This window comes from Heptranchias perlo, chromosome 6, assembly GCF_035084215.1.
Source record: "Heptranchias perlo isolate sHepPer1 chromosome 6, sHepPer1.hap1, whole genome shotgun sequence".
NCBI lineage: Eukaryota > Metazoa > Chordata > Chondrichthyes > Hexanchiformes > Hexanchidae > Heptranchias > Heptranchias perlo.
Genome location: NC_090330.1, coordinates 11,948,942 through 11,974,188, shown reverse-complemented (window position 1 = coordinate 11,974,188; position 25,247 = coordinate 11,948,942). Strand labels below are relative to the sequence as shown.

Below are 25,247 nucleotides of genomic sequence, written 5' to 3'. Positions count from 1 at the left end.
ACAGGAAGTACCTGTTTCCCCTAGTGGAGAGTTCAAGAACTAGAGGACATAGATTTAAGCTGATTGGCGGAAGGATTAGAGGGGACATGAGGAAAAACTTTTTTACCCAGAGGGTGGTGGGTGTATGGAATTCGCTGCCCGAATTGGTGGTAGAGGCAGGGACCCTCAACTCTTTTAAAAATGACTTGGACCTGCACCTAAAGTGCTGGAAGCTGCAGGGCTACGGACCGAGTGCTGGAAGGTGGGACTAGAATGGGCACCTGGTTGTTCTTCGAGCCGGCGCAGACATGATGGGCTGAATGGCCCCTTCTGTGCTGTATTTTTTCTATGGTATTACTCTACGAAACAGGTCTGAGCTTCTGTGTCTTGGTTCTTGCGCTGAAGACATATACTGAATGGAGTGCTAATAGGCAGAAACACATTGAGGAGTTCAAATGACAATGTGAACATCAAGAGCAAAGATTGAGTGAATCATAGAATGATACAGGCCATTGGCCCATCGTGCCTGTGCCAGCTCTTTTAAAGAGCTATCCAATTAATCCCACTCCCCTGCTCTTTCCGAATAGCCCTGCAAATTTTTCCTTTTCAAGTATATATCCAATTCCCTTTTGAAAGTTACTACTGAATCGGCTTCCATCATTTTCAGACAGTGAATTCCAGATCATAACAACTTGTTGTGTAAAGAAAAAAAAATTCTCCTCAACTCCCCTCTGGTTCTTTTGCCAATTATCATAAATCTGTGTCCTCTGGTTCCTGACCCTCCTGCCAGTGGAAACAGTTTACGCTATATTACTCTATCAAAACCCTAAATAATTTTGAACACCTTGATTAAATCTCCCTTTAACCTTCTCTGCTCTAAGGAGAACAATCCCAGCTTCTCCAGTCTCTTCACATAACTGAAGCCCCTCATCCCTGTATCATTCTAGTAAATCTCCTCTGCACCCTTTCCAAGGCCTTGACATCCTTTCTAACATACAGTGCCCAGAATTGGACATAATACTCTAGCTGAGGCCTTACCAGTGATTTACTAATGTCGTCTGAATCCCAAGATGTAACATTTGAAGCACAAGCAAACCTGTATTGTTTACAATGTAACCGATACAAGTAAGTTGCTGTATGCATTTTTTAAAGTAGTGGCAGACATCATAGCAGATAGCGGTCTGCTGTGATGCATGTGTATGTGAGTACTGATCTGATGTTTAGCTGCTAACCTGGCCTGTCACTTTAAGGGAACAGATACAGGTCAAGTACATCCTCTGGAATTGCAGGGAATGTAGCTGCTTGTAAATATGCTAAGATCAATTAGATGTCTTTCATTTTTAAGCTGCACATCAGAATCTAGGATGCAATTCTTGGATAAAATTTTATTTTGCTTCTTTATTAAAAATGTGGCATCGGGTACGTGACAGATGTCTGCTAGATTCGAGACAGTTTAATACAAAGGAACAGGAGTAGGCCATTTAGCCCCATGAGCCTGTTCTGCCATTCAATGAGGTCATGGCTGATCTGTAATCTAACTCCATACACCTGCTTTAGCCCCATATCCCTTAATACCTTTGGTTAACAAAAATCTATCAATTTTATATATAACAATTGAGCTAGCGTCAACTTGCGAAAGAGAGTTCCAAACTTCTACCACCCTTTGCATGTAGAAGTGTTTCCTAACTTCACTCCTGAAAGTCCTGGCTCTAATTTTTAGGCTATGTCCTCTAGTCTTAGAGTCCCCAACCAACGGAAATAGTTTCTCTCTATCTACCCTATCAGTTTCCCTTAGTATCTTTAAAACTTTGATCAGATCACCCCTTAATCTTCTAAATTCTAGGGAATACAACCCTAGTTTGTGTAATCTCTCCTCGTAATTTAACCCTTGGAGTCCAGATATCATTCTAGTAACTACGCTGGCCAATATATCCTTCCTAAGGTGCGGTGCCCAGAACTGAACACAGTACTTAAGGTGTGGTGTAACTAAGGCTTTGTATAACTGTAGCATAACTTCTACCCCCTTGTATTCTAGTCCTCTAGATATAAAGGCCAGAATCCGATTAGCCTTTTTGATTATTTTCTGTACCTGTCCATGACATTTTAATGATCTATGTACATGAACCCCTCAGCCTCTTTGGACCTCTTTTGAGTTTTTCCTCATTTAGAAAGTACTCTAATCTATCCTTTTAGGTCCAAAATGAATAACCTCACACTTGACTACATTGAAATCCATTTGCAATAGTTTTGCCCATTCACTTAATCTATTAATATCTCTGTAATTTTATGCTTCCATCTACACTGCTTACAGTGCTGCCTATCTTTGTGTCATCGGCAAACTTGGATATGTGGCTCTCTATCCCATCATTTAAGTAGTTAATAAATACAGTGAATAGTTGAGGCCCCAACACAGATTTCTGTGGGACACCACTTGTCACATCCTGCCAATTTGAATACCTGCCCATTATCCTTACTGTTTTGTTTCCTGTCGCTCAGCTAATTTCCTAACCAAGTCAAAAATTTGCCCTCAATTTCATGAGCTTCAACTTTAGCTAACAGTTTCTTATGAGGGACTTTATCGAATGCTTTCTGGAAACCCATATAAACAACATTCAGACATTCCCCTGTCCACTACTTGTCACTGCTTCAAAAATTTCAATCAGGTTCCTCAGGCATGACCTACCCTTTACAAATTGATGGTGGCTATCTCTGATCAGCTGAAAATTTTCAAGGTGTTCAGCCACTCTATCCTTAATTATAGACTCTAGTAATTTCCCGACAACAGATGTTAGGCTAACTGGTCTATCATTCTCTGGTTTCCCCCTCTCGCCTTTCTTAAATAGCGGACTGATGTGCAGCATTCCAATCTAAAGGAACAGTTCATGAATCGGGAGAACTTTGGAAGATTATAATTAGGGCTTCGGCAGTGTGTCCACCTACTCTCTTTAAAACCCTGGGATGGAAATCATCAGGTCCCGGGGATTTGTCACTCTTTAGTGCCATTATTTTCATTACTGTTAATTTGTTTACGTTAATTATGGTGAGTCCCAGATTCAAAATTAATTTCATTGGGGCATCCTCTTCCTCTACTGTAAATACTGCAAACTAATTATTTAACATGTCAGCCATTTCCTTATTTTCATTTACAATATCACCATTATCGGTTTTTAAGGAGGCCACATTGCTCTTGGCTACCCTCTTTTTTCCTAATATACTTGTAAAAAATTTTTGTGTTGATTTTGATATCCCTTGCAAGTCTCTTTTCATTCTCCCTTTTTGTAGCTCAGACTGTTTTGACACCCATTGCTGTTCTTCATATCTCTCCCAGTCGTCAGGATCCGTGCCATCTTTTGCAACTTTGTATGCTTTTTCTTTTAGTTTTATGTTGTCCCTTACCTCTTTTGTCATCAATGGCTGTTTTTTTTTGGCAAATGGAGCTCTTGCTCCTTAGGGGTATGAACCTTGAATACTATGTCCAGTTCTGTCGTCAAGAGACGAGAGGCATCCAAGCACTGGAAGCAGTGCAGAGTAGAGCCCCAAGGCTGATCCCTAGTGTCAGGGGTCTGACTTATGTGGAAAGACTTGGGTTTTTCAGCTTGAAAAGGAGTAATTTGAGAGGTGCTGTTATAGAAGTATATGACTGTTAAGCAGATGGAAAAAGTTAACCTGGAATATTACTTTAAATTAAATTGCGGGAGTAAAACTAGGAGGCACGGGTTCAAACTAGTAAAAGGTAATTTTAGGATTGATATCAGGAAATTCTTCTCCACACAAAGGGTGATCAACAGGTGGATTAAACTTCCAGATGAGGCAAAAACCATGGAATTGTTTAAGAAACAATTGAATGCTACATTGTATATTGTTGGGGGGGGAGGGGGAGAAGAAGAGAGAGAGAGACAGTAGGATTTTTCTGGATGGATGAATTAACGTGAGCTGAATAGTCTTCATCTATAATTATCTTGTGATATATACTAGTCATCTCCTACAGCACAGCTTGCAGTAAGGTGCAGAATTAGTTCTGTGTCATACCTGTTGGTGCCATTTTTGTGTTGCTGGTTTTCTTTCTTTTTTAGTTCTCCCTTTCGCATTCTGTTGATTTTCTGGTTATCTCTTTGAGCTTGTTTGTTCTGTCTCAGTCTTTTACAGTTCCTTCTCTATTCTGTTGCCTGTCTCTTTGGGGTCGATTTGTTTTTATTCGTTCATGGTATGTGGGCGTCGCTGGCAAGGCCGGCATTTATTGCCCATCCGATTGCCCTTGAGAAGGTGGTGGTGAGCCGCCTTCTTGAACCGCTGCAGTCCGTGTGGTGAAGGTTCTCCCACAGTGCAGTTAGGTAGGGAGTTCCAGGATTTTGACCCAGTGACGATGAAGGAACGGCGATATATTTCCAAGTCGGGACGGTGTGTGACTTGGAGGGGAACGTGCAGGTGGTGTTGTTACCATGTGCCTGCTGCCCTTGTCCTTCTAGGTGGTAGAGGTCGCGGGTTTGGGAGGTGCTGTCGAAGAAGCCTTGGCAAGTTGCTGCAGTGCATCCTGTGGATGGTAAACACCGCAGTCACTGTGCGCCGGTCACTGCCCCTGGCTGGCGTTAACGGCCTCAAAATGGGGTCAGTAACTTTACCACCCCATTAATAACAGGTGATATGGTCGGCTCCATTTTAAAATGGTGTGCAAAGCCCGGGCCTGATTCAGGCAATATGCCACTTTTTAATGTGGAAATCGGGGTCCTATGACGTAAATAGGATCCCACTTGCCATTTTATGTAGGAACTGGTTGAAACCTGCACATTGCAGACTCCGATCAGTTGCATGAGCGATGGAAAAGAAGAGGCCCTCTAAAGGTAAGTCTTGAATTATTTTTGTGGGCCCTGCAGCTCAGGTGAATTTAAATGAGGCCAAAGTTTCAATCTCAGGGGCCTCTTGACCGCCAGAATAGGCGGCCGAATAGCACACTCCACCAGTCCGCTGCGCAAAAGTCAAAATCTTCCCCTTTCTTGTGTTCTTTCTCTTTCTTTTTCTCTCTCCTCTCTCTTGTTCTGTATTTTTCTGGTTGTCTCTCTGAGCTCCTTTTTCTTTGTTTTTTGTAGTCCCTTCTCAGTGCTGTTGTGTGTAGGTCTGTCTCTCCTTATGTGGCTTTTCTCTTCCTCTTCTATTCTGTCGGTGGAGGGTACGGGTAGTGGCTGACGGAGTGGTCTGGCAATGGTTATGAGCCGTAGGAGAACGATCTGTCCAGGGTTACTGGCTGGTTTTGATGTGATATTGGTTGCAGTGGAAAACTCTTGTGAAAGGGATGGTGTTTCAATTGCATTGCCTCAATCCATAGCTCTTCTCATCCTTCCCCTTGCGCTTATCCTTCCCTTCCTCTCCCTCCCTTCTCTACCTCCCCATCCCTTTTCTACCTCCCCACCCCATGTGTTCCTGTTTCCCTTCTCCCTAGCATTCCTTGTTTGCCTCTGAACTAGTGTGATGTGACCTTCCTGTAAGCTATACATAAAACACATTATAAAGAAAAAAAGACTTCCATTTATATAGTGCCTTTCACGATGTCCCAAGGCACTTTACAGCTAATGAAGTACTTTTGAAGTGTAGTCATCTTTGTGATGTCGGAACATATATGTTGCATTAGTTTTATATTGGACAGTGGAAAGAAGCTTAAAATTAAAATCCTGTTCTTTACATTATAGGAATCCAGTATAACCGAACAGCTGGAAGCAGGTATTCGGTTCTTCGACTTAAGGATCGCTCATAAACCAAATGATATGTCAGATCATTTATACTTTACACATGGGATCTTTACAACTGTAACTGTTCTGGTAAGTCAGCCACTGAAAAAGAACTGAAACGATACAGGAAATCTGATTTCAAATATAAACGGTTTGCCATCTGTCTGCATTCTTACTGAATTTTTTTAATGGAGAAACCTAGTTCAAAGGACAAAGTTCTTGGTGCAAAACACCATCATGGTTACAAAGAGTATGAGGGTTGCTGAGCTAAATCAAGAAGTAGGGTTTTAAAAGCCTGAAGATTGCGTTCCTTTATTTGGTGTAATTTGCGCATTGTATCTTAAAGGAGGCTTTGAAGGAATTTGGACACTGGATGGAAACTCATCCTAAGGAGGTGGTTATATTGGCCTGCAGGTTCTTTGAGGGGATGAATGAGCGACAACATCATCAGTTAATTCAGAAGATGGAGAACTTATTCGGGTCCAAAATATGTCTGAGAACCTCGGCTGTAAGTAATAATAATGGATTGATGGACAACTCATGAATTGGCAAGACAATGATTTAAAAAAAACTTGTGTACTAATTTTGCAAAAGTTGATTTAAGACAATCTTGGGGAGAAAAGAAGCGAAATGGGAAGATAAACACTCCAACTGAGAACAAATGCTCACTCACCTGAGGCAGGTGCGTTCCAGTGACAGACCTAAACAGATTGCCTGGGGATTAATTAGTTGGTAGTTTAATTAATGGGTGCATTTCTAATGCAGATTTCTTTTTACAGGCACTGGTAACATTAAGAAAGCTATGGGAGTTGGGCTGCCAAGTCATCATCTCTTATGATAACGTTATTGCAAAAGAATATCCAGAACTTTGGCCTGGAATCCCCTACTGGTGGGCGGATACATACAAACCCAAATCGCTCGTCCAGTATCTAGAGACCCAGAAACAGATTGGACGACCAGGTACTGAAAATACCACCATTTAATAATGTCAAGAATGCTTCAGAACGATGTGGCAGCCTCAATGCACATTAATGAAGGCCCAGGTGATGAGCAATGGTTTGCAGAACTTAGGAGAGAGGTTTGGTGTTTCATCGTCTCCCAGTGCAGAAGCAGGATGGGTGACTGATGTGGAGAAACCCGCAGCTACCAACAGCATGGTTCGATGCATCAGCAACAAAAATTATGAGGGCCGAGATTCTGAACTCGTGCTGCCGACAGGGAGCCTCGCCCACCAGCTGCGTGTATCTGGAAATCGCAGGCGCGTTGCCCAAGATTTTATCCCCATGGATTATCCAGTATGGGTGACTGGCCGGGGGGGGCGGGCAGGGAGTAGGGTGGTTCTCCACCCACAGTAAACTCGGAAAATCAATTCTTGGATGCTCTTCTGACAGCCTAGTAAGTAAAGGCACCACCTTTACTGAGCCATACAGACCAGAAAGCACTAGGTCTGATCCCCAGTATGTGCTGATCTCAGCCAAGGCAACATTTTGGGTGCTACAATTGGATTCAGTGCCCCTGGACTAAAATAGACAAGAAAAATATCATTGAGCATTCCTAATCCTAATCATGATCCAGTGATCCCGGATAGAAAAGTGCACTGGGTAAAGACAGGGTCAGGGGGAAAAAGATATTCACCGAGGGTGGAGGGGGTCTGGAACTCACTGCCTGAAAGGGTGGTATAAGCTGAAACCCTCATTTCATTTAAAAGGTGCTTGGATGTGCACTTGAAGTGCCGTAACCTACAAGGCTACGGCCCAAGAGCTGAAAGTGGGATTAGGCTGAAGAGCTCTTTTTTTGGCTGGCACAAACACAATGGGCCAAATGGCCTCCTGTGCCATAAATTTGTATGATTCTAGCTGTGCTATGATGCCCTACTGCCACACACTGTCTGGGCTCACACATGAACAGCTACTTTGGGCGATGTACCAAACAGTTGCTGGCTCCCACTGAAGCATGCCCCAGCAAGAGTCAACACCTTTCAGAGAGTACAAGAGGAGAAACGTATGAGGAAAATTAGTTATAACATCTGGTTACTGTTGAAATATTTCAGTTAAATAAGTGACTTTATAAACCCGGGAATCAGGGAGAAATAAAGGGTTAATGTGCTTTGGACTACTTGCTGCAGAATGTCTTGTTAGCTCTTCGTAACTACCTTTTTTCGAATGTCGTCTTAACCCCAGTTGTTTCGATTTTCTTACACAGATGGCTTTTTCGTTGCTGGCATGAACCTGACTGAAGATTGGTGGTACATTCTGACTCACCTCCGCAGCTCTTTGAAGAGACTGACTTTTCCTAATTACCCATACTTGAGTGACTGGATTAAGAAGCAGGTCCCAGGACCTGGCAAGCACTGTTTTAATATCATTGCTGGAGATTTCATAGGAGCCGGCTACCTGGTACCTGCTGTACTTGCTCTCAATAGCAAACTGATTTAAAAAGAATGAAACTGGCAGGTTTGTAAAAAATATTGAAGGCGTTTTTGATCGCTTCATCGGAAAGCTGTCATCAAGTGTTAAAGCTGTCACCTCTAGGTCAGTAGTTGCAGGTTCAAATTCCCACTCTAGAACTTGAGTTCATAATCTAGTACTGCGGGAGTGCTGCATCATTAGAAGTGCTGTGTTTTGGATGAAATGTTAAATGAGACGATGTCTGTTCAGATGGATGTAAAAGATCACACTGAACTGTCCGAGGAAGTGCAGAGGCTTCCAGGTCATCATGCCGCTCTCAACCATAGAATCATACAATACAGGAGGCCATTTGGCCCATTCAATTAGTCCCACTCCCCTGCTGTTTCCCTACTGCCCTGCAAATTTTTCCATTTCAGGTCTTTATCCAATTTCCTTTTGAAAGTTACTACTGAATCTGCTTCCACCACCCTTTCAGACAGTGAATTCCAGATCATCATAACTCGTTGCAAAAAAATTACCCCCCCCCCCCAACCGAAAACAGATTAAGTGGTTATTTATCTCACTTACTGTGTGTGAGACCTCGCTATGTGCAGACTGGGTGTTGTCTTTCGGATGCGATGTTAAACCAAGACACTGCCTGCTCATTATTTGAAAAAAAAGCAGGGAGGGTGGGGTTATCCTGTTGTTACTAAAACACATAATCAGTGCAACAATGTTGTAGTTCTTTCCCCAAGCTCTACTCCCACTGAATGTGGTTTCCCCACTAGGAGTGCAGAATCAGGCCCAGGAGCTTTTCATAATGCTTGTTTCATAAAGCAACTCCCTCTCCCCTTCATGTTATCTGTAATGAACGATGTACTGATTAACAGAAAGGGAAGGAATAGTTACAGTATTCAACAGTATCTCTAATCTGCAGACTCGTGTGCTTGATCTGTAGTGATATGCGCAAACTAAAAGGATACTTACAAGACAGCGGTATATGTTCATAACTGTTACAAATTGCATCATTGCACAATAGGCCTTTTAAACAACTCATGAACACATTCGCCAGCCATATAAATATAATGGAAAAACTACATTTAAACTTTAGACACTATGATTTTAGTGCTTTTTGTGAAATACCTTCATGATTTCTTTATTGACCTTATCATAATGTCCCTTCGTTCTTCATATTTTTTTAAAAAAAGCACCATCCTTTGGAGGAGACAAACTGAAGTCCTGTCTACCTGACCCAGTGGTTAAAAATCCCATGGAAAAAGCTGGGAATTCTTCCCTCAAATGAAAACCACCAAAAGAATTAGCTGGTTATTCATCTCATTGCTGTCTGTGGGGTCTGGCTATGTTGCCTACATAACAACAATTGCTGCACTTTAAACTAATTCACTATATATGAAGCTTTTGGAGATGTTCCACAGAGATGCAAGTAGGTGCTATTCTTCTTTAAATTCTCTCTCAGGGAAGGGGGCAGGAGAAAAATGGTAAAATTCCTCAGCATTGGAAAGTCATTTGTTTCCCCTTCAATGCTGAAACAGCTTCCTGTATTTCCCGTAAGCAGAGCTGCTAATGATCACACTCACATTGGCCAAACCATCTTCTGGCAAAACATCCACTCCCTGCACAGTGGCTTCCTTATGCAACCAGCTGGAATGATAAAAAGCAACAGTGTTATATATGTCAGCATCTTCATATTTGCCTTACTGCCCATTAACAAGTCAGAAACCACACCCCCTCCCTTCTCCCCTCCATGTGCTCCTAAATAAACAGGCATCATTTGTTCAAAAGGGTTTAACTGTTTAAAAATTTGTCTTGTAAACTCACTAACTTCTACTTTGAAAAGAATGAGATTCATTTAAAAGCCATGCGTTTATGCAAGTTCTGCTTACACTGAGATTTCCTTCTTACCTCAGTTGAGGACCAGCCAAATTTATTTCAATAGTGAGAATCAGTTTTCCTGTCGCTCGCAAAACTGCTTCCTCGATTTTCTTTTTCAGTTCATCCAGACCGAATCCATGAAGCGCTGAGACTGCGACAATATTTGGGTCTGTGGGTTGATATCTTTAAGAAGGAAAAAAAAACCTTTACACAGAGTCTGATCAACAGCTGCAATAGGTTGATAGGAAGGATGGTTGACAACAACACTAGACTCATTTAAGAAACAGCTGGAGACAGTGAGGAGACGATCATAGGGTTGTTAATATGGAAGGGCATTACAGCAATAATTTTATACATTACAATATAGATTTTGTATCAATAGTTAATGGTACCTTTAGCTATGCCTGTGGTCACTGGGTACCCATACAGAGCAGGAAGTCCAGGTTGAACCCCTGATCTGTCCTGGTCTGCTGCTCATCTCAGCAAGGGCAACATTGACCTCAGCATCCCTGCTCTAAGGAAAGGAGAAATTAGCCAGAGTCCCTGATTCTGACCGCTGTCTAACAGTCTCTGCTGGGAACAAACTGGGAATACAACGTGGCAGGTGAAAACACAATCGAGCCTAGCTGTGATGGCTCTTGTAGTCAAATAGAGCCCCAACAGTCACTATCTAAGCTTCTAGGGGGAGAATAGCCCCTTGTGTGAAGTTCCATTGCTTCCACATGAGGCACATTTCCCAGCATTTGTCAGAATCTTCCTGAGAATAGGACTGGGGGAGAAATTAAAGGAAACTTAAGAGACAAAAACAAAATGGTGCCTTGATGATTTTAGATTTGTCAAGAACAAGGTCCTAACCTATGAATATCTGATGATACCAGGCAATCTAATTTATTCTATTGACACGGGTACAGGGGCCTAATTGTACTGGACTTGCAATCTGGAGGTCGTGAATTAAAATCCCAACCTGACAAGTTGTGAAATTGAATTCAATAAATCTGGTAATTTGTGGGCGAGCACCAGGAAAATGACCTGTGAAAAATGCTAGATTGTTGTTGGGACCTGTCACCCCTTCCCTGGTCTGGCCTACATGTGGCTCCAGTCCCACATAATTTGTAAAGGAAAATTAGCAGTAAACACTGAGGTACTCAGTAAACGTTTTCAGTATTAATACTATCTATTTTTCTAAAAGGTCATTTATTACCTGTTGGTTTTTAAGTACAAATGCATCATTTTACAAACATAGGCTTTTTAACATAGGTTTAAAACCCATATGCACTTTTACATGGGGATTTTTATTAAAACAGAGAGACGAGGAAACTCTAGGTTTATGTGCACGTGTATGCTTGGTATGTGTGAAAATTAAAATGTTCTTACCCGTCTACGAGATCAATTTTATTGTGCACTTCAATAATAGAATCTAAGAGTTGGTTTGAGAGCTGAAGATTCCGGAGGACATTCAACACGTTCACTTTCTGGTTCGTGGTTTCAGGGTGACTGATGTCCCTGACATGAACTATTACATCCTGGATACAGACAGAGAGAGGGGGGGAACCTTAATAATGTTTATATGAACTAAGTTCTTGCAACTGCAGATTTCCTATATTATTTGCCTGTAACAAACACCCTCAAGTTTATTGCCACTATATTAATCCAGAATCATAAAATATTACAATATAGAAGGATGCCATTCGGCCCTCTAGTTACCGATCCATTGACCAATGGAAATAGCTTTACCCTATTTATCTTGTTAAAACCTTTTAGCATTTTGAATACCCCTATTATATCCCCTTTGTTCCAATGAAGTCCCAGGTTCTCTAATCTCTCCTCATACCTAAAGTCTCTCATCTGTATTATCATCTTAATGAATCTCTTCTGTACCCGTTCCATGGCCTTGACATCCCTCCTATAGTAGGCACCCAAAATTGAACACAACATTCAAACTGTGGCCCAACTTAATGTAAAAGTTTTAAGAGTGTCCTTTACTTTTTGAAGCGTCAAAAGTAAATTAAAGGGTCAGGCCAATTTAAACACCGCTCCACCTTAGGGGCAGAATAACGTATTGTATATTACAATGGTACGATATAATGATCGTTGTAAAACAGCATTTCATCCAAATTACCGTGACAAATACCTGGGAAGATCCGCTAACATAATATAATACAAATATTTATTTATCTCAAGCAGCTTTGTATAACATGTATAATTAGCACAGCATCAATTCCTGTTGCCAAATAGTCACTATGGACAAACTTATCACAGGATTCTCATTGTAACAAACTTCTCCTGCCTTCCTTTTGCTGCAGTTTTACCTTAAAACATAGGAGTTCAATCCTTTGCAAGAGGACCATCCTTGGCGAAAACAACTTAGTCAGCCCAGCACCGACAATATGTTTATTTTATTTTCCATATGAATTTCAATTTCTCGTATGAGGAGAGATTGGGTCGACTAGGCCTGTATTCACTATTTTAGAAGAATGAGAGGGGATTTCACTGAAACGTATAAAATTCTTACAGGGCTAGACAGACTGGATGCAGGGAGGATGTTTCCCCTGGCTGATGGGTCCAGAACGAGGGGTCACAGTCTCAAGATACGGGGTAGGACATTTAGGACTGAGATGAGGAGAAATTTCTTCAAACCTGTGGAATTCTCTACCACAGAAGGCTGTGGAGGCCAAGTCACTGAATATATTTAAGAAGGAGCTAGATAGATTTCTAGATACAAAAGGCATCAAGGGGTATGGGGAGAGCGCGGGAATATGGTATTGAGATGGAGGATCAGCCATGATCATATTGAATGGCGGAGCAGGCTCGAATGGCCTACTCCTGCTCCTATTTTCTATGTTTCTATGTAAAACATGTGGAAAGTGGGCAGGAAATAAGGGGGAAAACAGAAACAGTAATTGCCTTCTTGCCTTGCCAATAAAATAAAAATGGACACAGTTGTCGGTCATTCATAGAATGGGTTTTGAAAACCATTTCTGCAGGAGTTCCTCAGGGCAGTGTTCCAGGCCCAACCATCTTCAGCTGCTTCATCAATGACCTCCCCTCCATCATAAAGGTCAGAAATGGGGATGATCGCTGATGACTGTACACTGTTCAGTTCCATTCACAACCCCTCAGATAATGAAGCAGTCCGAGCCCGCATGCAGCAAGACCTGGACAACATCCAGGCTTGGGCTGTTAAGTGGCAAGTAACATTCGCGCCAGACAAGTGCCAGGCAATGACCATCTCCAACAAGAGAGAGTCTAACCACCTCCCCTTGACATTCAACGGCATTACCATCGCTGAATCCCCCACCATCAACATCCTGGGGGTCACTATTGACCAGAAACTTAACTGGACCAGCCACATAAATACTGTGGCTACAAGAGCAGGTCAGAGGCTGGGTATTCTGACTCACCTCCTGACTCCCCAAAGCCTTTCCACCATCTACAAGGCAGGAATGTGATGAGATACTCTCCACTTGCCTGGATGATTGCAGCTCCAACACTCGAGAAACTCGACACCACCCAGGACAAAGCAGCCCGCTTGATTGGCACCCCATCCACCACCCTGAACATTCACTCCCTTCACCACCGGCGCACCGTGGCTTCAGTGTGTACCATCCACAGGATGCACTGCAGCAACTCACCAAGGCTTCTTCGACAGCACCTCCCAAACCCACGACCTCTACCACCTAGAAGGACAAGGGCAGCAGGCACATGGGAACACCACCTGCACGTTCCCCTCCAAGTCACACACCATCCCGACTTGGAAATATATCGCCGTTCCTTCATCGTCGCTGGGTCAAAACCCTGGAACTCCCTACCTAACAGCACTGTGGGAGAACCTTCACCAAATGGACTGCGGCGGTTCAAGAAGGCGGCTCAACACCAGCTTCTCAAAGGCGATTAGGGATGGGCAATAAATGCTGGCCTCGCCAGCGACACCCACATCCCATGAACGAATAAAAAAAAAAGAAGCTGCACCTATACCTGACAGTTCCCTGGAGGGTGAGCCATGTTGAGCTGGTCTTCATGGTTTGGTACTTAATAGAGGAGCAGGTTGCTAACCGGTCTCCGGGGTGGAGGAATGCCCTGTGAGGTGGGAAAAATGTGAACAATGGGAAAGGGGCAAGCTCCACAGGCTTTTTGTTTCTTTTCTGCCAATCTTCTTCCCTCCTCCTTTCTTAAAGATGTCAACCCCTTACAGATCCATGGGTGACCACTCCTCATTTGTGAACCCAAACAGCGAGTACCAGCAGGCTATTCAGATGTGCAAGGTCATCACAGCCGACCCTGATCCTGGTCTCATTTGAGCACCACACACGCACTTCTAGCAGGCGTTGCTGGGGAGCAATTAGGTACTTGAAGCCCAGCTGATTTCAAGTGTTGATCCAAATGTACTGCCCTATTGCCAACCTGGCTGAGATCCAACCTGGGAACTTCCTAGTCCATTTGGTTCAGCTACTCACTAACTTAATCAGCTGAGCTTAAATATAGGACCCCGGGAATAGTTAGAGTTCCATTGCCTCTTAAAAAAATATTGACCTATTTACGTAGGAAAAAAATGTGACACTAAACAAATATTTGACAACATTTCCAACAGAAGATGAAACTTACTGAATACGCCACATCCTCTAGAGTTGCTGAGAAGGATTCAATTAAGTTGTGGGGAAGCTGAGAGAGAAATCCAATGGTATCGACGTAAAGGACCATCATGCGGCTTGGCATCAGGCCAGCATGAGTGGTAACATCAAGTGTAGCAAACAGCTGATCTCGTGGGTGAAGGCCTGAGTCTCCAGTGAGGGATTTGATCAGAGTCGTTTTGCCTGAATTGAAGATACAAAATGCACCAGGTGTGAGATAGATTACGGTTTTCTATTACACTGTGCCAGGAAGACAGGTGTGCTAGATCTTCGCTATGCTTTACTGCACCTCCCCCCGAAAATGTTCCAGCATCTACCTTTGTCTCTGTGCTAAAAATGCCCCATTAATTAATTATCCTTTGGTGTTTACAACAACAAGATAAAGCAGCCCGCTTGATTGGCACCCCATCCACCACCCTAAACATTCACTCCCTTCACCACCGGCGCACAGTGGCTGCAGTGTGTACCATCCACAGGATGCACTGCAGCAACTCGCCAAGCCTTCTTCGACAGCACCTCCCAAACCCGCGACCTCTACCACCTAGAAGGACAAGAGCAGCAGGCATATGGGAACAACACCACCTGAACGTTCCCCTCCAAGTCACACACCATCCCGACTTGGAAATATATCGCCGTTCCTTCATCGTCGCTGGGTCAAAATCCTGGAACTCCCTTCCTAACAGCACTGTGGGAGAACCTTCACCACACGGACTGCAGCGGTTCAAGGTGGCGGCTCACCACCACCTTCTCGAGGGCAATTAGGGATGGGCAATAAATGCTGGCCTCGCCAGCGACGCCCACATCCCGTGAACGAATAAAGAAAAAAAAATACATTTATGGAGCATCTAGAACATAGAAAAATGTCCCAATGAGCTTCATAGAGGCATGGGTGCTGGAGTAGAACCAAATCCCTTTTGCATAGGCACTGAATTTTAAAAATGTACAATAGGGGAGTGTTGGTGAAAAGAGGAATCAATATTTTCATGCTAGTGATAAGACATAAGGAGAAGCATGTACTTTTCTCCTTTAATTTTAATGAACGTGAATAATGTTTCCCTACTTTATACTCATTAATTTTTTTTGTGAAATTTCAGCGACAGAGGAAAATATATCCCATTGATTTTGTGCTGAATTTTATCGATCATCGTGAATGTTGAAATCTTGGCCTTTCAGAAACACAGCAGAATTTACTACTATTTCCTGAAACATGCGCCATTGCAAACTCACCGCAGTTTGTGTAGCCCATGACAGAAATAACTGGGAACTCCCTGCGCTTGCGTTGTGTCCTCAGTAACTGTCGTTTCTTCCTTAGCTTCTCCAAGGCCCCTCTAATCTTCAGTTCCCTCTCCTTGAGGAGGCGTTGCTGAACCTCCATGAATGTCTCACCTGGAAAATAGTGACCGGATTAAAATACGTGCACTGCTCATTAACTCATCATCGAGTGTACTGTTTTTATACTTCAACAAAAATTGCACTGCACAATTTTTAAAATGTATTCTGCTCCAAAAAACTTGTTCCACTGTATAAATGTATGAAGTTTAAAGCAAATGCTTAATTTTAAGAATATTTTTCACAACCAATCCATTTTGTGAGCTGCACTACAGTACTGATTTTAAGGGCTCGATATTAGCAGGGCAGCGGGTTCTCAGCGGGGGGTCGACTGGGCGCGTGGGTAATGCGCCCGGTGAAATCGGGGTGCTCCGCACGCAATTACAGGATAATTGGAGCCACTTACCTGTGCTTCCGGGTTTCCCGCTGGTAAGCTGCGTGGCGGGCGGACTGCGCATGCGCAGCAAGGTCTGTCAGCTGGAGGAGCCCTATTTAAAGGGGCAGTCCTCCACTGACTGATGCTGCAGAAAATAGGAAAAATTACAGCATGGGGCAGCCCAGGGGGAAGGCTGCTCCCAGGTTTACTGTTGCCTCACTCCAGGTATCATTGGATGGGGTGAAGAGGAGAGGGAGGACAGAGATCTTCCCCTCGGCGGGCGGGAGGAAGCGGCCTGCCTCTGCCACCAAGAAGGCCTGGCTTGAGGTGGCAGAGGAGGTCACCAGCACCACCAACATATTGCGCACCTGCATACAGTGCAGGAGGCGTTTCAATCACCTAAGTAGGTCAGCCGAAGTGAGTACACTTACTCATTCCCCTACACTCCGTTTGCCACATCACCGCCCCCACCCCACATCTCCTTCTGCACTGCCAACACTACTCTATCACATCACCCCTCACACCCAATCAAAGCTCATCCTCATCTTACCTGCACTTACTCACCTTGCCAGTACTCATCCCACCACTATCACTCAACCCAATCCTCATACAATCTCATGGCAGTATCTCATACTCAACCTCTGATCCATCTCTTTCACGGTCAGCCTCACTCAACCTGCCACTACCTGTGCTGCAGCCACAGGGCATGCATCACATATGTGCAGTAGGAAGCGTAAGGCAACCGTGTTGTGAGCATGAAGGGTGTTTGAGGGTTTGTCATGGTGTTTACCTATATTTAATTTCTGATCAACTCACACTACATATTATATTGGCACCACTACTGCCGCGTCTTTGCGAATCTTGTCTGGTTTGTGCAATAATGCCCTTTCCTGAGGATCACTATGAAGACCCACAACTCATGCCACCCATTGTGTCACTGCAGAGTGGGTGTAGGTGTATTTGCAGTGCTCTTTTGTGCAGACAACTGAGAGACGTCGGCGATGTCCCCGATGGCACCCTGGAAGGATGCAGAGGAGAAGTTGTTGAGGGCAGTGGTGACTTTGACAGCGACAGGTAAGAAGATAGTGCTCGGGCCAGCCGGGAGCAGCTCGGCATGAAGGAGGCTGCAGATGTCCACGACTACATGTCCACGGAAGCTGAGCCTCGGTCTGTAGATCCTGTGGCGAGGGTAGTGCCCTCTGCGAAGCATCTCTCTCTGCGTTTGCCCTCCCTCCTGCTGTGCAGGTAGATGTGTCACAGCACTGTGTTGTGGAGCTCCACGTGTCAGAGGTGGACGGCGTGGATGGTGAGGCTGGTGATGCTGTTCGCCCTCCGAGGAGGTCATGACTGCAACTACGGCGGCCCCCATCCAGAAGATGTACATTTGAGGGGGTCTGCAAGGTAGGTAAATGTGTCTGGACCCCGGGGTAAGTGTGCAAGTTTATGCATTTGATTGTTAAGAGGAGGGTGGTGGAGGCCAAACTTTGTCCAAAGTGACAGAGTGGCCTCCTGCAATGAGTGAGGGTCCCCCCCCACCAAATGGACCTTTGCAGATGCCACAGGCTGGTGGCTGCAACACGTCCATTTCAACTGGGAGTGTTTCCCCCAGTACAGGAAACAGTCTCAGTTAATTGCAAAATCCGATCCCTCCTAAAATATCAGATCTGTAAACAACCTGAAGTACCTGTTCAAGTATTTTAAGTGGCACCCTGCCGGATCCCACATGCGGGGGCTGCGCGCGCATGTGAGCACGCCACTGGGGAACCCAGAAATGGGGCGGGTTGGAGCCGGGCTCCGGACCCGCCCCAGGAATCCCGGATTTTTGCAGCCCGCCCCACACCCGATCGCGGGTGCGAAAATAGAGCCCTAAGTGTTAAGTCTGATTAAACCTAATAATTACAGCAAAATTAGGATCAAGCCTGATAAACCTCCAATAGTCAATGCCAGCCTATTGTGGGTCTGGTGAGACACTTGCAGCTACTTTCACTGTTTGCACAGGAAGCCCTTACTCCTCCCTCTAAACTAATCAACAACAATGATGTGGAATGCACCTTCAGTTGCCTGTGTCACAGCAAGTGGTGTCGAGCATACTGCTAATGAGGTTTTTTTTATTCGTTCATGGGATGTGGGCATCGCTGGTGAGGCCTTGTGATGAAGGTTCTCCTGCTGTTAGGAAGGGAGTTCCAGGATTTTGACCCAGCGAATCCCTTTTAGCAGTATACTTTGTAAAGATAATTGTAAGGGTTTAAAGTATTTAATTTGTTCCTCCTCAATTGTTCTGCCAATTAAACACGAGGTTTTCCGATTATGAATACCCTTTCATTTTTGGCCCAAGAAGTATTTGCCTCCATCTGATTTCACCCGATTTTTTTTAACCTGAATTCAGAAGATGCTGGCAAAATCAGAAAGTTCAACTATATAATCTACTGCAGGCCCAGAAGGTGTGTTGGGACTGCGGGACTTTGTGCAGGTGAGAACATGGGCTGCGGAGTTTGAATGGTTTGAAAGAAGAGGAACTGCCATCATGATCTGGAGTCACAAAGGTGTAATGAATTGAACCGACGATATTGGTCAATAATTGAGCATACCAAACTATAAAACAGTAGGAATATTACCTGACCCCATAATGTACCTGGATCCACCACCTTGTTGGTCTAAGTTGGCCAATTCATTTTTCACCTGGGACCTGCCAAACAAGGGCAAAACAATATTCACATTAACGAACAGCATAGGATTCTCATCAGAAGTAGCTACATTATTGCAAGTCCTGTTTAGAATATACTGCTACAAAGCACGCCCATTTCGTAGAAATAAAAATCATATTTTAAAAGGATAAAAAAAAGTTTTAAAAAATGCTTGTGAATTCTACACACCTCCACAGTAACATTATGTAGCATAGCATGCCCATATTTTTTTAAAAATGGCTGTGCTATGCAACATAATGCTGCTGTGCCTTGGTGTGGAATCTCTCACAGAGGGTTCCTTCAGCAAAGCAGAGTCAGGCAACAGAAGTTTAAGAAATTGGGACTTACTATCAGCGATGATATCCAGGCTTTGAGAGTGGAATACTTTGGGTAAACAGCAGGAAGGAGGTGGCAATGCAGCAGAGATAGGGCGGAGCGAGACAGTGGGCAGTTATGAAGCATACTTCTACAGTGAGCTGAGCTTGCAAGGATTCTGGGGGTTCCAATCGCAAAAGCAACTCCCATGTTCATCAGCTCATTCTGTGATTGTTGGAAGTTTTATGCAATGACCACCATTATAGGACTATTCATTGATTGTCGAGAAGAATAGGCTCGACTGTGCTGGAGGAAAGTGAGACTTTTCAACTCACACCCGTATTCTCAGATCTAGTGCAAAGCAAAGCTTCCCCCCACATCAATGACAACATACCCAAACTTTCAAATCTTTTCCCATTTGGTAAACTGGAAACACAGCCTTACGGTATCTGAGTGAGACACATATATTAATGCCTATTATACAGACTGTGCTGTGAACTCTTATGCAAACTGGGAAATGGATTGAAACCATCCAAATTCAACTTTCTTCTAATTCATAAGGGGAATTAGGCAGCCGACACACTTCCTTCCAATTTGAATTCATATTCATGTCTCAAAGCTCAAAGGACAGTTGTCCTAACTAACTGTGCCAGCCATGCCTCTCCTGATATGGTCAGTCGATGTAATACCATTGAAGTTTTAGAGGAGTTGTAGGAAGTCTAGCCCTTACCTCAGGTATGGGATCTCAGCAAGTGCTATCTGCAGTTTGGCCTCTTTGGTACGAGCATTGCAACGGAAGATGTGAAGGACGATTGAGTACCTGTCGAACACTTTAACTCCCCAGGCAAATTCCAACTCTTTCTAACATACAGTAGAAGGAAATATTTTACTTATTCCCCTTTTACACAGAGTAAAGTCAATACAATGAAATGTCAAACAGGCATGATGGGCCAAATGGCCTCCTTCTGTGCTGTACGATTCTATGATTACACTGGAACAAAGAATGGTGAACACTTTTGAAACTAAGCCTGTTGTCAAATGAAAGCTATCTGAAGATATTCTAAAACTCGCATAAAGCTCCAGTTTGAAAAAAAATCTAATATTTCAATTTTTAATTTAAAAAAAAATGGTTTTATAATCCATGTTTATTCTGTACTGAGTTCACAAAATCTAAGTATTGGTTTGTCACAACACAAAGATAAGTAACATAACACCAGTAAAATAAAACTTAAAATATTATCAAAACACTACCAGATGTCCAAAAATATTTGTAGCAGCACAAGGCTCCTAAAAACATACACAGTTGTGTAGTTTATTAGAATCATAGAAGTTTACAACATGGAAACAGGCCCTTCGGCCCAACATGTCCATGTCGCCCAGTTTATACCACTAAGCTAGTCCCAATTGCCTGCACTTGGCCCATATCCCTCTAAACCCATCTTACCCATGTAACTGTCCAAATGCTTTTTAAAAGACAAAATTGTACCCGCCTCTACTACTGCCTCTGGCAGCTCGTTCCAGACACTCACCACCCTTTGAGTGAAAAAATTGCCCCTCTGGACCCTTTTGTATCTCTCCCCTCTCACCTTAAATCTATGCCCCCTCGTTATAGACTCCCCTACTTTTGGGAAAAGATTTTGACTATCTACCTTATCTATGCCCCTCATTATTTTATAGACTTCTATAAGATCACCCCTAAACCTCCTACTCTCCAGGGAAAAAAGTCTCAGTCTATCCAACCTCTCCCTATAAGTCAAACCATCAAGTCCCAGTAGCATCCTAGTAAATCTTTTCTGCACTCTTTCTAGTTTAATAATATCCTTTCTATAATAGGGTGACCAGAACTGTACACAGTATTCCAAGTGTGGCCTTACTAATGTCTTGTACATCTTCAACAAGACATCCCAACTCCTGTATTCAATATTCTGACCAATGAAACCAAGCATGCTGAATGCCTTCTTCACCACCCTATCCACCTATGACTCCACTTTCAAGGAGCTATGAATCTGTACTCCTAGATCTCTTTGTTCTATAACTCTCCCCAACGCCCTACCATTAATGGAGTAGGTCCTGGCCCGATTCGATCTACCAAAATGCATCACCTCACATTTATCTAAATTAAACTCCATCTGCCATTCATCGGCCCACTGGCCCAATTTATCAAGATCCCGTTGCAATCCTGGATAACCTTCTTCACTGTCCACAATGCCACCAATCTTGGTGTCATCTGCAAACTTACTAACCATGCCTCCTAAATTCTCATCCAAATCATTAATATAAATAACAAACAACAGCGGACCCAGCACCGATCCCTGAGGCACACCGCTGGTCACAGGCCTCCAATTTGAAACACAACTCTCTACAACCACCCTCTGTCTTCTGTCGTCAAGCCAATTTTGTATCCAATTGGCTACCTCACCTTGGATCCTGTGCGATTTAACCTTATGTAACAACCTACCATGCGATACCTTGTCAAAGGCTTTGCTAAAGTCCATGTAGATCACGTCTACTGCACAGCCCTCATCTATCTTCTTGGTTACCCCTTCAAAAAACTCAATCAAATTCGTGAGACATGATTTTCCTCTCACAAAACCATGCTGACTGTTCCTAATCAGTCCCTGCCTCTCCAAATGCCTGTAGATCCTGTCTCTCAGAATACCCTCTAACAACTTACCCACTACAGATGTCAGGCTCACCGGTCTGTAGTTCCCAGGCTTTTCCCTGCCGCCCTTCTTAAACAAAGGCACAACATTTGCTACCCTCCAATCTTCAGGCACCTCACCTGTAGCTGTCGATGATTCAAATATTAGAATGTTGCCTTCCTTTAAGATATTGAACTGAATGTTGTATGGAGGCATAAACGCCCACAATTTAATTGGTTTTACATTAAAAAAAATTCCTTTTTTGTTTTCCTCCACTTTTCTCCTGAAGGCACCAGGTCATTGTGGTATACAGTTTCTTAGGCTACCCTCCAGTGTCTTGCCCAAATGTGTAAGCCCAGCCTGTGAGAGCGCTGACAGGCTATTTCACCTTGGGGTGCACCACAACTAAGCCCGATCATGTCCTCTCCTGATGGCCACAAATGTGCGCTTTTCAGTGGCTGGAGACTGCTGGATAATGATCAGAAGCAAGAACCCTATCTGACTTTAAGGCCAGCTGTGGCATCCCAACTACTTCCATGGCTGTGATCAGCTAACTCAGCACAGAATGGAGGTCAAACCTAGAACATTCTGATCAGTATGACTCAGTATCATATAAAACTAGGTCTTTACCACTAATCACAAATTATTTTTTCATAAACTTGCAGTAATAATATCATGCATATTAATACTTTTGTGTGGACACCATGCAACTCAAACATAAAGCTCATCAATTCATACTTACAGCCCCTCCTGGTATAATAATACCCCCAAAACTGTGGAAAATTACAAAGTAACAGGAACCAAGGTGTGGCTTCAAAGCACCTTTTTAACCTCTGGCGCCCCATAACACTGATGAACTGTTTGAGCTTCAATCCTCTAGTTTGCAATTTAACCACCTGATTAAATTACTACCCTATTCCTTGCTATCAATTATTCCCTGTATTATGTAATACATTGTGATCAATTTTTACTTTACATAATACCCTCTGCTAGAGTGAAACTTCTTTACCTCTGATAATGCAGACAGTCTTTCAACATTCATAAACACTGCAGTAATCTGTGGCAGCCCTTTTACTTTTTCTGCAAAACAGTTATATTTAAATTAATTACAATTACATTACAACAGTGACTAGACCTCAAAAAGTACTTCATTGGCTGTAAAGCGTTTTGGGACGTCCTGAGATCATGAAAAGCGGTATATAAATGCAAGACTTTCTCTTTTTTTGCTGCAACAAATCATTGCCAAAATAGCTTGATCTATTAACAGTACATCATTTCTAATGTGCATAACTGTACCACAACCCACAGTGTACCAATATATCTCTTGTAAGTAATGTGTGACAAAACCTGAGTGACTTCATAAAATTTTTAAAAATGCACTCAAATATACTGGAATAAGACATTTAAAAGAACAATTTCTTAACTACTGGAAAATACAGCATTGAGGTACAACTACATATAAATGAATAACCACTTTAAATTATACCTTCAAAATATGGAATTTATAATCCGGTAGATTTGGACTCAATATTTTGTAATTAAGAACGTTAAGTTACCTGTAAGAGTCTGAAAATTGCCCTTGCCAAAAATGAATTTGTTGTCTGGACTTTTTGTAGAAAGAATAATTTTATCAACAACATGCCAGTTGGGCAGGGTGTTCACAAGAGCAACTGCTTCAGCCATCTGAAGTTCACCTTGTGAAGAAAGGAAAGAATTGAGACATCAACTAATATCATCTCAAGTTACAGAGCAACTATACAGCGCATAGCAACAGCTGGCCTGGAGTATTACAGTCCTGTTAGAAGATGCTTGTGGGGCAAATGAAGAGCCTGCTGATTCACCCTTCCTCTTTATAAAGAGAAACCAATCAAAAAGCCAATCCATACTGCAGACCATTAACCAAATTGTAGGAAGAAAAAAAAAGAAAGTCTAGAGTTTTGAAGAAATGGGAAAGAAAGAATTTCAGTAGGAGATTGCGCGATGAGCCTTAATTTCAACACTGTGCTGTTGCAGAACTTGGCATGTCTCCAATAACATAGCCACGAAAAGGTACAAACCCTGTAGTACAGTGCAATGGAGCACAGAATCATCGGTTCCAATATTATATGCAAATTTTAATCCACAAGATATATTGCTTGTAGTTGTACAGATAAAGTTGCTATTCTGTAAGAATGCCCTTTCTTAGTTTTTCTGTACTTATTTATAATAAAATTTAGTGGTTAGTTTAAACATAGAACTAAAATGAATGATATCAATTATAACCTGAACCATTGCAGACTTCAATCCAATGTATTAGTTGTTCTTCTACAACATTAAAACAGATTTTGCAGCAGTTAATAACAGTTTTACCTGTTGTGAGATGTTGTTTCTTTCCTCCCCATTTTACATCTGGATGAACAATAAATACTCTATGACCTCCTTCAGGAGCAGCAGCTATTTGTTCTTGAAACAGTTCTTCAAATTCAGCATCTTCTACTTCACATTCATCTTCTGTCGTCAACTCTTCATCCTCCCCACTTTGCTTTCCACTTCTTGAGGACTTCCTACTGTTGGCATTTTTTCTGCTTTTTGAATGACATTTACTTGTAGCAAAACACCGAAAGTCGTGGCAAGATAAATTTCCAGGATATTGATTTTTCCCTAAATTATTTGAAACATTTCTGATCTGTTTTGGGTGGGAACACAGTGAGTCTTGTATTTTTGTACTAATTGTTGATAAACATCTTTTCTGTGACCGGAACTTTTTCAGGGGATGCAGTAAAAATATTTTCGAGATATTCCTCAGCAACTCCATAGCTCTGAGCACCTGACCCCCGAGTTGTTAAAAGTCAGTTGTATTCAGGATGTTTTCATGGCTGATGGGGTGGTTAAAAACACATTCATTAAACACCTTCCAACTAACCCTCATTCCTGCATATACAGTTATCTCATTACTCACTTCACTGGTATATTTTGCATCAACAGAATAAAATATCAGTGGAGCCTAAATCCCCAGCAAATTGGACTGCATCTTGACCCTCATAAAATGTTCCTCAGGCTGGAGGGTCTGAGACCTTTAGAGAAATCTCTGACCTGAACCTGCGCTTCCCCCGTTGTTGTTTCTTTCCAAATCCAATCCTTTTGTTTACAACATAACCCGAACCCTGACTCCCTCATTGAAGACTTTACCAGTATAGGCACGAACTTCATTTATTTCTAAACACTTCATAAACGAAGCCGTCCCTAGTTTTCATTTTTTTTTTGTCTTGTTTCCTCGACGGAACGATTACACTGTAACACGCAATTTGTCCCTTT

General features: G+C 42.8%; 2 protein-coding genes across 2 annotated transcripts; one reads left to right on the top strand and one right to left on the bottom strand.

The window, feature by feature from the left end:
- Positions 1-5,851: 5,851 nt before the first annotated feature.
- Positions 5,852-11,358, top strand: si:dkey-66a8.7 (PI-PLC X domain-containing protein 1). The gene is made up of 3 exons (XM_067985759.1): positions 5,852-6,207; positions 6,479-6,659; positions 7,902-11,358. Exons 1-3 carry the CDS (start codon positions 6,073-6,075, stop codon positions 8,132-8,134), a joined length of 549 nt encoding a protein of 182 aa, XP_067841860.1. The 5' UTR covers positions 5,852-6,072; the 3' UTR covers positions 8,135-11,358.
- gtpbp6 (GTP binding protein 6 (putative)) lies at positions 6,664-25,193 on the bottom strand. The gene is made up of 10 exons (XM_067985758.1): positions 24,303-25,193; positions 23,510-23,647; positions 22,963-23,033; positions 20,042-20,172; positions 18,928-18,998; positions 15,835-15,993; positions 14,582-14,790; positions 11,354-11,502; positions 10,010-10,162; positions 6,664-9,748 (listed from the first exon to the last, which is right to left on the bottom strand). Exons 1-10 carry the CDS (start codon positions 24,745-24,747, stop codon positions 9,625-9,627), a joined length of 1,650 nt encoding a protein of 549 aa, XP_067841859.1. The 5' UTR covers positions 24,748-25,193; the 3' UTR covers positions 6,664-9,624.
- Positions 25,194-25,247: the final 54 nt, after the last annotated feature.

Bases quoted from the DNA above. Each gene is read 5' to 3' on its own strand.
- gtpbp6 (XM_067985758.1), bottom strand. From the start codon at position 24,747: ATGGAGTTGCTGAGGAATATCTCGAAAATATTTTTACTGCATCCCCTG. The intron at 10,163-11,353 runs GTAAGAACATTT...TCCTTCTTAAAG, and splicing joins AAAATTGATCTCGTAGACGG to ATATCAACCCACAGACCCAA. The intron at 9,749-10,009 runs GTAAGAAGGAAA...TTATCATTCCAG, and splicing joins TTGGCTGGTCCTCAACTGAG to CTGGTTGCATAAGGAAGCCA.
- si:dkey-66a8.7 (XM_067985759.1), top strand. From the start codon at position 6,073: ATGGAAACTCATCCTAAGGAGGTGGTTATATTGGCCTGCAGGTTCTTT. The intron at 6,208-6,478 runs GTAAGTAATAAT...TTCTTTTTACAG, and splicing joins TATGTCTGAGAACCTCGGCT to GCACTGGTAACATTAAGAAA. The intron at 6,660-7,901 runs GTACTGAAAATA...TTTCTTACACAG, and splicing joins GAAACAGATTGGACGACCAG to ATGGCTTTTTCGTTGCTGGC.